The 14815-nt window shown below is 43.1% G+C and overlaps 2 protein-coding genes across 3 annotated transcripts in view; one reads left to right on the top strand and one right to left on the bottom strand.

Moving 5' to 3' along the window:
• The window catches only part of YTHDF2 (YTH N6-methyladenosine RNA binding protein F2), a 31165-nt gene extending 19387 nt beyond the window's left edge, over positions 1 to 11778 (bottom strand). The window contains exons 1-4 of one of the 2 annotated variants that reach the window (XM_024766691.1): positions 11418 to 11778; positions 10897 to 10921; positions 10255 to 10325; positions 5714 to 7300 (exon numbers count right to left, since the gene is read on the bottom strand). In XM_024766691.1, coding sequence (XP_024622459.1) covers positions 5714 to 7300; positions 10255 to 10325; positions 10897 to 10921; positions 11418 to 11444 — 1710 coding nt within the window. In that variant the 5' untranslated portion in view covers positions 11445 to 11778. Of the gene's footprint in view, positions 1 to 5713; positions 7301 to 10245; positions 10326 to 10896; positions 10922 to 11417 lie in introns of both variants that reach the window. The other variant, XM_024766690.1, reaches the window with a different exon arrangement.
• On the top strand, positions 341 to 1844 carry LOC112414282 (60S ribosomal protein L6-like). The gene is made up of 2 exons (XM_024766692.1): positions 341 to 912; positions 950 to 1844. The coding sequence occupies exons 1-2, from the start codon at positions 488 to 490 to the stop codon at positions 1032 to 1034; spliced, it is 510 nt and encodes a 169-aa protein (XP_024622460.1). The 5' UTR covers positions 341 to 487; the 3' UTR covers positions 1035 to 1844.
• Positions 11779 to 14815: the final 3037 nt, after the last annotated feature.

The raw sequence follows: 14815 nt of genomic DNA, 5'->3' as shown, positions 1-14815 counted from the left end.
GTTGTTCCAAGAAAAGATAAATAGCTTCATCTCAATTCTTAAACACCATAATAAATTTTCAGTATGTCCAAACACACTCCAAGTCACCATTTTTAGGTCTTCTGCCTGAAAATCAGAATAATCCTAAAGGTAAAGAAATCCTGAGTTCTTTTTCCCATCTTGCAAGATGGCAGGTGAAAAGGCTGAGAAGCCAGATACTAATGAGGAAAAACCTGAAGCCAAGAAGGCTGATGCTGGTGGCAAGGTTAAAAAGGTGAAGCAGGTTAAGAAGGGGAAGCCCCAATGCAGCCAAAACCCTGTCCTGGTCAGAGGAATTGGCAGATATTCCCGATCGGCTATGTATTCCAGAAAGGCCTTGTACTAGAGGAAGTATTGAGCAGCTAAATCCAAGGTTGAAAAGAAAAAGAAGGTGAAGGTTCTTGCTACTGTCACAAAACCAGCTGGTGGTGACAAGAATAGTGGTACCTGGGTGGTTACACTTCACAAAATGCCTAGGTATTATCCTACTGAAGATGTGCCTCGAAAGCTGTTGAGTCACGGCAAAGAACCCTTCAGTAAGCAGGTGAGAAAACTGCATGCTAGCATCACTCCTGGGACCATTCTGATCTGCCTCATTGGGCACCACAGAGGCAAGAGGGTCATTTTCCTGAAGCAGCTGATCAGCGGCTTACTACTTGTGACTGGGCCTCTGTCCCTCAATCGAGATACTCTGTGGAGAACACACCAGAAATTTGTCATTGCCACTTCCACCAAAACTGGTATCAGTGGTGTGAAAATCCCAGAACATCTCACTGATGCTTACTTCAAGAAGAAAGTACATAAGCCCAGGCACCAGGAAGGTGAGATCTTCGAGATTACAGAGCAGCGGAAGGTTGATCAGAAAGCTGTGGACTCACAAATTCTGCGAAGAATCAAAGCTGTTGCTCAAAAAAACAAAAACAAACAAAAAAAAAGCTGTTCCTCAACTCCAGGGTTACCTCCCCTCTGTGTTCGCTCTTACAAACGGAATTTATCCTCACAAAGTAGTGTTCTAAACTTCTTACAAAGAACCTAATTAAATAATTCAGTCCAAAAAAAAAAAATCCTGCTATTCTCACTTAATAGCAATGAAATTTTTAAAAATATACACCTTAAGCTGTTGTCACTATAGTAATATTTACTCTAGATCTGTCTCTCCTCAATCTCCCCTTAGCTTTCCAGTTATTCAGAAAAATCTTTACTCAAGTGCCTGATCGAGTCTAATGTTGGGCTAGACATTAAGAGAATTACACAGCCCTTAGTCTCCCCTACTAGACTATCTTATTTTTACCTAGAGTTAAAAAGCTAGAAAGGTAAGACAAAACTAAAACAACTAGGGACTTCCCTGGTGGCACAGTGGATAGGACTCTGCACTCCTAATGCGGGGGGCCCGGGTTCAGGGAACTAGACCCACATGCATGCTGCAACTAAGAGTTCGCATGCCACAAATGAGGAGCCCGCATGTGGCAAACTAAGGAGCCCTGGAGCCACAACTAAGGAGCCTGCCTGCTGCAACTAAGACTGGGAACAACCAAATAAATATTGTGGCGGGGGGGGGCGGGAACTAAACCAACTATTTTATGAGGTTTCTTTAAAAAAAAAAAAAAATCACTATTGCAGGAAGTACCTCTCCCTTTATGCCCCACTATTCCAAAGCTGAGACAGAGAAAAAGATTAACTGACTGCCATCATCTTCTGAATAGCTGACAGTAATAATCAACAACAACAAAAAAATTTTAAGAAAAAAGCTCATATGGCAATATATAGCACAGGCAAGACCTTCAAAAAGCATATATCCTGGGCTTCCCTGGTGGCGCAGTGGTTGAGAGTCCGCCTGCCGATGCAGGGGACACGGGTTCGTGCCCCGGTCCGGGAAGATTCCACATTCTGCGCAGCGGCTGGGCCCGTGAGAAATGGCCGCTGAGCCTGCATGTCCGGAGCCTGTGCTCCGCAACTGGAGAGGCTACAACAGTGAGAGGCCCGAGTACCGCAAAAAAAAAAAAAAAAAAAAAAAAAAAAAATATTAGTTTAAAGCACAGGTTCTAGCTTGATTGCCCAGATTCTGGTTTAGGGGGGGAAACAAAAAGGAGAGGCCTGCGAAGCCAAAAAAAAAAAAAAAAAAAAAAAAAAAAAAAAAAAAAGCATATATCCTTTGACACAGCACTTAAGGATAGGTATGAATCAATATTTATATCTTAGGATATTTACAACTGTTATTTTAGCTGGAAAAAAAATTATAAAGAAGCTATTCAATAACGGGGACTGGTAAATTACAATAAATTTTTGATAGAATACTATGAAGCCATCAAAAGTGATGTCACAGCTATATACACTAATATGCATAAGATAGGTAACTAGTAAGAACCTGCTGTATAAAAGAATAAATTAAATAAAATTTTTTTTAGAAAGTGATGTCACAGGGCTTCCCCTGGTGGCTCAGCGGTTAAGAATCCACCTACCAATGCAAGGGACACAGGTTTGAGCCCTGGTCTGGGAAGATCCCACATGCCGCGGAGCAACTAAGTCCGTGCACCACAACTACTGAGGCTGCGCTCTAGAGCCCGTGAGCCACAACTACTGAAGCCCACACACCTAGAGCCCATGCTCAACAAGAGAAGCCAATGCAACGAGAAGCCTGCACACGGCAAGAAGAGTAGCCCCCGCTCGCCACAACCAGAGAAAAGCCCGCGTGCAGCAACACAGACCCAATGCAAACAAAAATAAAATAAATTTTTAAAAAGTGATGTCACAGAATAACAATTAGAGGAAAGTTCTAAATAAATGCAGAAAGCAGTTTACAAAATAGTATCTAAAGTATACAACTAAGTAAATGAAGTCACTAAAATTTGCTGGAAGTGTCAAGCCAGACAGATCCAAAATATCCAAGCCAGACAGATCTTGAAGGTTCTATGGTATTGAATTAGATCATGTGACAGAACAAGGCAAAAATGGCTGTAGTTCTGCTTCAGTGTGTTCTGCCAAGAAACATGCCCAATCATGGAACTTTAGAACAGCTGTGACATCATTTTCAGGATGAAGTTTTAAGTATTTCCCCACTGACTGAGTTTCCACTTGGCTGGAAGATTTTTTTCAATCTTGTAAATAATACCAACGCACATATACAAACACCCCACTTAAGGGAGTCAATGCTTCAATGAGCTATCAGTCCCATTATCATGAAACTTGTTTTGTCTTGGAAGCCTAATAAAAACTGGAAGAACAGTTTACAGTCAGTTATGTAAGGATGTTAAAGGGTAACAGTGGGCAACACAGGAGTAAGGCAATACTGACTGAAAGGGTAGCTGGGTTTGGAAGCAATCATAGGGACCTTCCTGAAACCCCAGCAAGCTCTTCTTAAAGAAAGTAAACTAAAAAGTAATCTGACACAAGTATAATTGAAGCTTTTAAGTTTTTACCTTTGGTGGTTTGTTCACCAGCCTCAGAACAATTAGGATACTCATTCATCAAAAGTCTTTACAGAACGGTTTTGAGAGCCATTAGTTAGCTTAACAAAGACCCTAAACCTTGATTATTATTACACTCACTGAAAACACAAGACTAGTCAATGAATCTTACACCTACTTATGAAGTTTTATCATTCACTGAACCACTCAAGTGAATACAGATATATACTTGATTAAAAGTGCACACAAATTAACAATCCTCAGACTTGCTACTTCACTTTTAAACACAAGCTTTCCCACTAGTTCTAACAAATACAAATTTATCTTAGCGGCTATGCTGCACATTCCAAAAAATACTCCTATCTTTGCCTTCCTGCTTTTAATCACAAGATGTAGGACAGAACTTTGCAGATGAAAGTAAGCAGATTCTTAGTATGTGACAAATACTATGCATATTTCAAGTAGTTAAACCAAGCACCTGGATGCCCCCACACACGTTCATAATCTGCTATGCCACTACATGATGCCTAAAAGGCCACAGCCTCCTTCCTTGTTCCTCTAGAAACAGAAGCCTGTTAAGACATCTTTAGAGCCTTTCAGATGTTTGGCAAAAATAATCAAGGATCTTTTTTCTATAGATTCCGGAGGATTTTAAGTTAAACTGTTAAACTCTGGGAAAGGAAAGAGTTTAAAGAACTAAAAAGTACCAAGTTTTTTCTGACAGCCAACTTTCCAGTAACCTGGCTCTATCTCCCCAATACTTTCAGCATCACTGACAAGCATAACTCTATTTCTTATTTGTCTGTACACACTGGAAGATAAAGAGCCAACCATCCTGGGCTTCCCTGGTGGCTCAGCGGTTAAGAATCCACCTGCCAATGGAAGGGACATGGGTTCGAGCCCTTGTCCGGGAAGATTCCACATGCTGCGGAGCAACTAAGCCCGTGCGCCACAACTACTGAGCCTGTGCCCTAGAGCCCGCACGCCTAGAGCCCATGCTCCACAAGAGAAGCCACTGCAATGAGAAGGCCGCTCACCGCAACTAGAGGAAGCCCGCAAGCAGCAACGAAGACACAATGCAGCCAAAAATAAAAGTCAACCATCCAGCTTTAGTTAGACAACTATGGACCTCTGATTCTGTGTTATGGAGGTCAAGAATCTACCAGAGCAAACTTACTTCTCTGAGCAGTCTTCCTCCCACTGCTCAAAGGAATAAGTCTTTATAAAGGCATAACAAGTGCCTCAGGTCCTAAATCAACTACATAAGATCCCTATGAATTTATGACAAATTCAAGGAAAATGTATTTACATTAAGTCTGTTAGGTTTTGTTTATTTTACATCTGAAGCTAACCACTCAGGATTCTATCATTAATATATACATATGTTTTAAAAACATTTTCTCCTTGCCATTATCTTTTCACCTACTTCCTATACTTCAACATGTCTAACTTCTGGATAATATGATCTGCCCCAACCACTATTTTATCATTTTCTTATGGTCCTAGAGTTTACACTCAATACATGGGATCAAGCATTACCAACCCTTTCAAATAAATTCAACTCTTTACTTTGGAACTATTCCCTATCACTCTGTTCAAGATTCCCACTTGTTACAGAGGAAAAGAGAAAGTGAATCTTTAGGAATACAACCAAATGTTAAGAACAAGAAGCCAGCTCTTTTGGATGATCTGCTTTCCAAGTTTTATATAACTACCTTTTCTAATGGGAAAAAGATTTTGAAAAAAAAAAGTGATTAACCAGAACACTACAAAAGACAGAAGGAAGAAAGGTCTGAAAAACATCCTCTTAACACTGCCAGTTGTCAGCAGGCAGGCAGAAATGTCAGGGCTTCGTGACACACCAACTCTTGAAAATAACTACAGTACCCCAGCAAGGCCAAAAGTTAATTCCAACAGAATTATCTTTTTCTCTGCCACATTACAGCCTCAATCTCTCCTACTTTCATTTCTACGTTTCTATCACTTCAATTATTCCCTTTGTTTTTTTTCAGACTCATTCTTCACCTCTTTCTGCATCATGTAAAGCCAGTTTCTCTAAGTTTGTTTCTGCTTTAACTTAAGCCCACATTTCTGTCCTCCATTAATGTTCCCATATTCTTTCACACTAAGGTTCAAATAATAAGACCAATTATCCTCCATTAAGGCTTGAACTGTTAAGTGATACTTGTGTTATTTACAAAGCTTTTATTAATGGCTCGGTATAATACCTCTCCTGTTCTCTCTAGTTCCTTCTCCTTCCTTTAAAGTCTTAAGAAGGGTAAGCTGGTTACCTTTTTAACACTTTCTTCTTCCTCTTGGCGTTTCTCATAGTGTGAGAAGTCATCAAAAATGGAAGTGGTGTGCTTGTAGCTGGCTATGATTTTCAACACCTGCTTAGCCTTTTCCAGAGGCACTTCCTGAGTGTCCCTGGAGTTGGTCACTGGTTTATTCTCGTTGTTCTCTAGGCGAATGTGTCGCAACTGGCTATTGGGAACGTCCTTCACAAAAATCCACCTGACATCAAAACGACCCTTCCATTTGTCCTGGGACCACACACCTGCACATGTGTTGTAGTCCACAGCAGATTTCATTTCTGCAACGCCACAGAAGTGTCCACTGCCGTTGACACTGAAAAGTAAGTAAACGGGGCCCTTCCCGTTCATGGAGCGATAAGCAGCATCCAGTCTCTTGTTACCATGCTCTGTGCTGCACCAGATATTATACTTAATGGAACGGTGGATATCGTCCTCAGAGTAGCTCTTAATGATGAAAACCCGGCCATGTTTCAGATTCCAGTCAAAATCCTTGGGGTTATAGTTATTAATGGACCGCAGCTTCTCCAACACTGGGTGAGGTTCTGAAGGAGTAGATCCAGATCCAGGCTGAGACTGTCCTACTCCATTACCATCCACCCCATTATGACCGAACCCACTGCCACGGTTCCGAGGTGCTACCCAGCGGGTTGGCTGAGCTGCCTGTTGCTGCACTGAGAGCTGGGCAGGCTGTGGTGGTGGTGGGGGCAATGGCTGTGTCTGTTGCCCTACTGATGCCTGAGCCGCTGGTGGGCTACTGTTAGCCTGCTGACCTACAGGCTGGGGAGACCCCTGGGTTGGCTGCTGACCTATGTTCTGAACCAAAGCCTGTGAGGGGGTTTTTGCCACAGGACCCTTGTTATCCCAAGTTCCAATATCCATGTTATGTTTTATTGGAGGTGGTGGAAGACTTGACCCTGCAATGCCATTCTTGGTCTTCAACTTGGGTTGCTGTTTTGCAGGCTTGCTAGCAATATCAGCCCAAGATGCTGGTTTTGGAGGAGCAATGGTAGCTGGAGGCAAACTATTGGAAGCCACGATGTTACTAGTAATGGACCCGCTACCAACAGCAGAGCCTACAACTTTTGGAACATTGCTTGCAACTTCTGTGCTACCCAACTTCAGGGCTGCCATCCCCTGGTCTATAGTATTCATGCCAGGAGCCTTATTGAGGGTCTCACTGGCAAAAGCTGACTGTCCATCAATCATGGCTCCACCTAAGGAGCTAGGTGCATAAGCATAATTGCTACTATATCCAGAGCTCTGAGTAGACTGTCCCTGAGAACTGTTATTTCCCCAAGCTGAGAAGTCAATCCCACTGGGAAAGAAATTAAAACCATGCTGACCAAGAAATGGAGTGCTACCCAGGGCTCCTGGTTGTCCGAACATTGCATCTGGTAGGAAGTGAGGCTCTCCGTTGCTCAGCTGTCCATAAGAAGTTAGATAGGGCATGGCTGTGTCACCCCCAGTAGACCAAGCAGCTTCACCCAAAGAATAGGAGAAGCCAATGGAGGGACTGTAGTAACTGGGTAAGTAGGAATCTGACATGGCAGTATATGCATTATTCTGTGGAAGAAGAAAAAAGGGTTAATTAAAACTAAACACAAAAATACATAAAACGACCAGAACATTTCCTTTCCCAATTATTCACACAATTCAAATATTTCAGTCATTACCATGAAAAAGGAGAGTGACCTTTTCAGATGGTCTCTTCCCATAAACTTGCTATTTTTATAGACTTAGATAATGTTTTGGTTTAATAATTGAACTGCTTAAACATCTAAAATTAAACTTGACATACAGTGAATACCAGCCTTACCTTTTAGTGCTACAATTCAGAAAAGGGAAAACCCGTCATCTCACTAAGTTTAAGTCTTCCTCTATAGATGTACTGAGATGACGCCTTCATTAAAACCACTATCTCTGGACTGAAGGAGTGGGAATATTGGCAGAAAGAAAAAGTATTCACAAGAGTTTCCTATTAAAACTTACTACATAATAGATAAAACAAAAATAACCGGAAATTTCAAGTTCTACCCCAAAAATCTGTGCAGCCATTCCTCAACCATAAACCAAAAATCAAGGTTCAGTACACCTTGTACACCAGTAAAGCCTCCTGGCAAACCATCTGGGAATATCAAGAGATGCCACTATTTAATTATAACCTGGAAAGAAAATGCACAGTGGCTTCCAGTGGATTCAAAACCAAAAAAAATGTTGCTACCTGTTTTGCTTCACCTATAAAAGTTAAGGCCGTAAGCTAAAATGCACACCTAACTTCTTCATTAAAAACAGCAATATAATTCTAAAGACAGTACAGTCCACATCTTTATAAAAGGAATCATCCTTCAGAATGACAACCAGAAATAAAGTTATACTCAACTAGTCCTCACATTAGAAGATAGATTACATTGCAGAAGCATTCTTACTTTCATTTATGCTGACAGTTCTTTTTCATAAATCCTAGTAACTCACAAAGTACTCCCTTAAATGAGAAGCCAGAGATATATAGAATTGGTTTCTATAGATATAGACTCAGCTCAACTCAAAAATAGACTACTTTAACTTCAAAACAGCTCTGGTATCTAAGAATCCACTAACTAGTCAATAGGGAGTTTTGTTCGTAAGAGACTTGGATGACCATAACTATGTCAGGCCTTAAGTTTGTATTACCAAAGCCAATAGTACTTCTTCCTAGCCACTAAAACACATCTCCTAAAGATTAAATATTTCAACGAATATAGTTTGATAAAATGGTGGTGCTTCTCTCTGCCAATTCTAAATTTTCTTTTAAAAACCTAACTCTTTCACATATACTCTCAAGTTTAAGAGAAGTCTATTTCTCGAAGACAGTGTTATAATTTTAACAGCCCCAAATCCATTATGAATAAGAAATTCAGACCACCCTTAATAGATTAAGCCTGAAGAATTATTCCAATATAAGGTGATGAAAAACTGGTTAAACTAATAAGAATCTGCTGAATAAAAAAGTAAATAAAATTCAAAAATTAAAATAAAAAACTGGTTAAAGAGTAGATGAAACAGCCTTGACAGACTACAGAGAGTCTCCGATTATGTCTATTCAACCAAAATTTATATTTCCCCCCAAATTTTTCAAAAATATTTAGCTTTAACTTAAATAAAAAACAAACTCCCCCACAAATTTTTCAAAAATATTCAAGCTTTAGCTTACTTAACAAATAAAAAACAAACACATTTAATATCACAGGTTATGCCACTATAGAGCTAAATGCCTACACCTGAACTGGCAGGTTCCCACATGCCCCTGAGCTCAAAAATCTGAATTACACAATGTTTCACAAGAACTACCTAGAATTATGTTTCCAAATGCTCCCACTCTCCTTGTTATAATGATTATGTAAGCAAACTACCTCAAGAGCAAGAACCCTATTTTAATAGTTCATTCCTCCACTTCCTTCCCTACTTTTCCTGATTAACTGGTTGTCTTCTGCAAAAACTTTTTTCCAATCACTTGCTTAAGCGGTTTCTACACTTTCAATTCAGAAAATTCTACACAACGGATCAAAAAGTTTTATGTAAGCATTAGGCCCAAACATGCGCACGCACTGTCAAGTTATTCAAGACTGTTATGAATACCATACACCATCTGTTCAGAACTTATATAAATGTTCCACAAACTTTTTCATCTTTTAGGATATTCTGGATGAGTTGTCAATTTTCCTTTTGGTTTATTAGTCTGGTGAGTTATACTTATTAGTTACAACTTTGTGACTGTCTTTGGGATCCAAGATAGTAACACAAAAGAACTGCTGAATCAAAGAAGTCTCTGTGCACAGTTCATGTTCATATATGGACCTACATGCAACTAATCTTCACATTAGAAGACAGATTACATTGCAAAAACTGGAATTCCATCATTCTTGATCTCTGTTCTCAACAGTATTTTATTTTCCTTCAACTCCGTTTTGTAAATACAGCTCCCCTAAGAAGCCAGATATATACAAAATTGCTCTTTACAGATGAAGATGCAGCTCAACTTGAAAGAGTACCCAGCTCCAAAATAGTTCTGATAACCTAAGAACCCACTAACTAGTGACTAGACAAAACGAAGATACTCAGTTCTGCAGCACTGAATAAAGTTCAGGTGATTTTATGTTAGTTTTTCCCATCACGTATGAATCCAATTTTCCTAAAAGAAAAATGTTTGGGAGGTGAAAACATTTAACACCAGACAGTATTCTTAAGTTTTACATTGTTACATTCTTGCTAAGGAGGAAGAACTACTCAAGCAAGTGTTGCTGTTAGTACACTGTAAAATGTTATCAGTACTAGCCTCAGAGAATGGTATGTTTGCTCACAACAGAGATAAGATCCTTAAGGGCCTATGACATTTGTAGCAACTGGTTTTATAACGTATTGACTGATATTAAGAAAGTCATCCCCTGAAAATGAAACTTATTGATAGAGCAGAGAAAGAATAATGGTATACTGCATCCTCTGATCAAGCACGAAAATGGTTAACTACTCACGGGCCTTGCCTGTGGACTCAAGTAAGGTTCAAAATCATCATCATTTAATCCATCCTTTTGATGTACAGATCCATTTTGTACTAAAGGAGAAAAAATTCAAATTAGGAGTGTCTCAATCGTACAATCCACCTCCCAAACTAATCAAATACCTCCTAACCAGAGAAAAACCATACTACACAGAGCAAGTAAGTTTGGGTTTCGAAAGGATAAAGATGAGAATGAATGCTGAGCAACATTCGTCAGTAAAAATGTCTCCCTCCACCCAGAGCAAGTTGATCTAAAAAGGTCATTTTATTGGCTCCTCTAGATTTCTATTCCCTCCCGCTTCCCCTCCCCCATCACATGTGAGCACTTCCAGAGTGTGATCCACGAGGATGAAAAACAAAGGCCTTCTAAGACCTACAGGAAACTAAAGGACCTGGGACATTTCAAAACCGAATCCACCCCCACCCCTAATGAATTACTCCTTGTTCACTACAAAGCTGTTCGCCAGCTGCAGGAACACACCGAAAGGGTCAAATACTTAACTGTGAGGCACCTGCAAACTAAGCGGCTTCCGAAAGGTCCTCTCCCCGGGGCGCTTCCCGGAGACCCCGCCCCCCACACACGGGGTCCCCCGCCCGCCAGGGGCACCGGCGGAGCTGGGCTCACCTTTGTTTCCTTGACCTTTTGGTCTCTGCGGGGAAAGGAAACGTCGCCGAGCAGCACATCGTCCGAAGAAAAAACGGAAAAGGAGAGACAAGTTAAAGCCGGGACCGATACGGGAATAAAGGCGCAGGCCTAAGGAGAGGCGTCAGGAATGGGGTGAGGGGGAGGCTGAAGATGGGAGGCGGGGGAAGCGCGACGCTGGCGGGGCCAAGGGGGAGGAGGGGGGCCGCGCCACAAACAACGCGAGGGGACCAGGGCTTCAAAGAAGGGGAAGGAAACAAGAGAAAAACGAGGCCCGCTGAGAGGAGGGGACGCGGCGCGGCCGGCGGTCTCCGAGGCCCAGTGAGGAGCGAGGAGAGCGGGCCGAGGGCGAGGCGCTGGGCGCGGCCGGCCTGAGAGCCTCAAAATGAGGCCCGCTAAAGGCGCCGCCTCAGCTCGGCCCGACCGGGGGCGGCGGGCCCGGGCCTAGTCGGGCTCCCTCTCGCCTCACACAATGGCCGAGGCATGCGGGCCGGGCCTTGTACCTGCTCCAAGAGGCTGCTGGCCGACATGGCTCTCGGATCCTCAGGGGTGGCGACGGCGGCGGACTCTCCTCAGGGTGGCGGCGGCAGCGGATGAGCCCCGGCGACGGCAGCAGGCGGCGCAGCGGCGGCTTTTGTCCCTGACACTCGGGGGCCTCGGCGGACGCAGCGGAGACACAGCGCGCGGCTCGGGCTCCGGCTCCGGCTCCGACTCGGCGACGCTCTAGCCCGACAGCTCAACGCCCGTCTCTATGCCTTTACGCGCGCGCCCGCGCCTCGCAGCCGAAATAAGGGCGCCGAGCAGCGGAGGCGGACGGCGCGCACGGCGCGACGCTGACTCTCACATTCGCTCACCCACGCTGAAGGGGCCCGGCGCGAAGCACTCCGGGAAGGCAGAGGTGGGGCCGCAGCGCCCTCTGGTGGGCTGGAGGAGCGGAAGCGGCGCGCGCGGCCTCCCCGCCCCCACCGCCTTGGGATTGGGGCCTAGGAGGGTGGGGGCGGCCAGGGTCGCACCACGAAGTTTTGACTAACAGCTGGAGGGAAGGGAGTAGCTTTAGGTTGGGGGAACCCACAAAAGCTGGGTTTTCAGTGAAGAAGCGAACCCCGAAGGCTGAGAGGCCTTAAAATAAACCTGCTTCCCACTTGCAGATGGCACCCCACCCCCATATGGGGGGGAACACGAACAGGAGTCACAGAGCCCTCAGGGAAAGTTCAAGGGGGCCCTGCCCTGAGAAAGACACCCCCTCACCTGGTTATCCTCCTCTGTTAGCAGGCTACAGAAAGAGGGCCCAGAGAACAAAAATATCCAGTAAACATCCGGTCCCCTGAGAAAGAGATTCACCCTTCGGCGTTGCAGAGAGGAGAATCCACAATTCTTTTTTAGGGATGTCGCTGGCCCCCATGATAATCTGTTAAACTGTGGACTGTATTTCCAAGAAAAACACACTTCACACATCCACACAAAATTTTACATGTTCCTTCAACGAGTCCTTACCTGGGGAAGAAAGGAAATAAATGCTATTTGAATACCTGCTGTAGACTAGGCTTCGTTGTTATGTGCTTTCAAACATATTAAAGGCTTTCAGCATCTTCAGTGTAGCTGTCAGCCAATCCGTTTTATAACTGAGGAAACAGAGAGGTTAAGTCATGTGCCCAAGGTCACAAAGCTATTAAATAGTAAGGTTTGCCTGACACTGAGAGGAACGTAATAGTGTCCCTCCACCCCCAAGAGAAATCCTGTATTCAGGAACCAGAATCCTGAGGCGATCTAAAAGATGGATGGGCAGAAGCATTTTTAATCAGAGGCAAACCTGACTCCTGCAGGGATATTTGATCCCAGGACAGTCCATCTCCTAATAGCTTTTGTTATTGCAAATAGTAGTAAACAGATAAATAATGCACTCAAGTGTCAACTTGATATCATCCCCTCCCTGGATACAGGAGGCTTGGGTGGACTCAGTAGTAAAATAAATAACACAGCATCTTGGATTTTTGGCATCATAATTTTGCTTAGAGTGCTCAACGCATTTTTTCTGTCCGTAATCACATTTATGGTTGGAATGAATAAGGTCAGGCACCAAATGTGATAGACTTCTGGCAGAGTCCAGGTTCAGAGCATAGATCCCACCAAGGGAAGAGAAGAAACATAGTAATCCTTTTTTTTTTTTAATATAAGTTAACCAGTTAACCCCATGGCCCAGATTTATGTGTAAACTGTAAGCAGTTGCCTACACTTACCCTTGAAGGCGGCAGTGGTATGGTGAAAAGAGGATTAGACCAGGAGTCATAATCGGGGAGGGGGAGTGACTAAACACTGGCCTCCCCAACAGATTGGTGACGTTAGGTAAATTACTAAACCTTTCAGAGATTCCCTCATTTGATAAAGGGGATAATAAAATCTACCTAACAGGTTTGCTACAAAGATAAAGTTCAAAAAAAAAAAAACATTAAAGTAAATCTGGTACATTGTAAACTTCTTTCCTATAATCCCATTAAGGGATGATAGTGAAAATTCCCTCCTTCCAGTATTTTTATAGTGCCTGAAATTTTGATTAGTTCCTTTGAGATTACTTTCTGTCCTACAGGATTTCCCAGTTAAAACGCAGACATCCTGGGGGATGTCACCAGATTGGCTTTAATAGGCCCCTGAACAGAACACACAAGACTGATACATTTAATCACTGGGAAGAGGGAGAGGAAGTCTGGAGTGTGGGATATCATCTTAGGGGGCAGACTGCTCATGGTTTGAGAAAAGAATACCATATCAGAAATGAGTTTGGGCTCTAGTTTCACCTCTGCCACTAGGTGCATAAAGCACTCAATCCCTCTTCTAACAAGCATTTATTGAAGGCCAGGCAATGTGCTAGAGAGAAAGTCTTAAGAGGTCACTTCTGGGCTTCCCTGGTGGTAAAGTGGTTAAGAATCTGCCTGCCAATGCAGGGGACACAGGTTTGAGCCCTGGTCCAGGAAGATCCCACATACCATGGAGCAACTAAGCCCATGTGCCACAACTACTGAGCCCACGTGCCACAACTACTGAAGCCTGTGCACCTAGAGCCAGTGCTCCACAACAAGAGAATCCACTGCAATAAGTCCACACACCGCAATGAAGAGTAGCCCCCGCTTGCCGCAACTAGAGAAAGCTGGCACACAGCAATGAAGATCCAACACAGCCAAAAATTTATTTATTTAAAAAAAAAAGTTATTCACTCACAGTTGTTACAGTGCAATGAGAAAGCACAGACGGACCTCACTTAGTCAGAGGACCAAGAAGTTTTCCCTGAAGTCCTGAGCTTCAGCTAGAACCTGAAAGATGACCAGAAATTGACCAGACAAGGAGGGAAGGGATGTGAGAGACAATATGTGCAAAGGCCCCAGGCGGGGAAGGATCTTGGTACTGGTGAAGAACTGAAAAAAAGGCCAACATGACTGGTGCATAATGAGAGAGAGGGTGGCACCAGATGAGACTCAAGAACTGGGCAGAAAAGAGAAAAATAGGGCCTTTAGTTGTTAGCTACAAACGATGATCAGTTAGTAAAGGGTTAATAGAAGCACAGCGTTCTCAGATTTATGTTTTAGGTTCACTCTGATTGCAGTGTGGGAAGTAGATTCAGGGAGAAAAGAGTAGACTAGGAGTTAGAAGAATATTGCTGCAAGTCCAGGCAAAGATAATGGTCTATTATAGTGATGATGAAGACAGAGTGAAGTGGACAAAATGGACATTTTAGGAGGCAAAATGAGAGGTCTTAGTGATTGATTGGATTGTGGGGAGGGCGTTAAAGGAGGAGATATCAACATAATATTGATTTGAGCGATTCGGTGGGTAAGGTGCCATTTTCTAATGTGGGGAATCCTAGAGGAGATTTTGTGATCATCAATTTATCTTTGGACATGTTGGGTTT

This window comes from Neophocaena asiaeorientalis, unplaced genomic scaffold, assembly GCF_003031525.2.
Source record: "Neophocaena asiaeorientalis asiaeorientalis breed wild unplaced genomic scaffold, Neophocaena_asiaeorientalis_V1.1 scaffold79, whole genome shotgun sequence".
Taxonomy (NCBI): Eukaryota; Metazoa; Chordata; class Mammalia; order Artiodactyla; family Phocoenidae; genus Neophocaena; species Neophocaena asiaeorientalis.
This window is presented reverse-complemented; position numbering and strand designations above follow the sequence as displayed.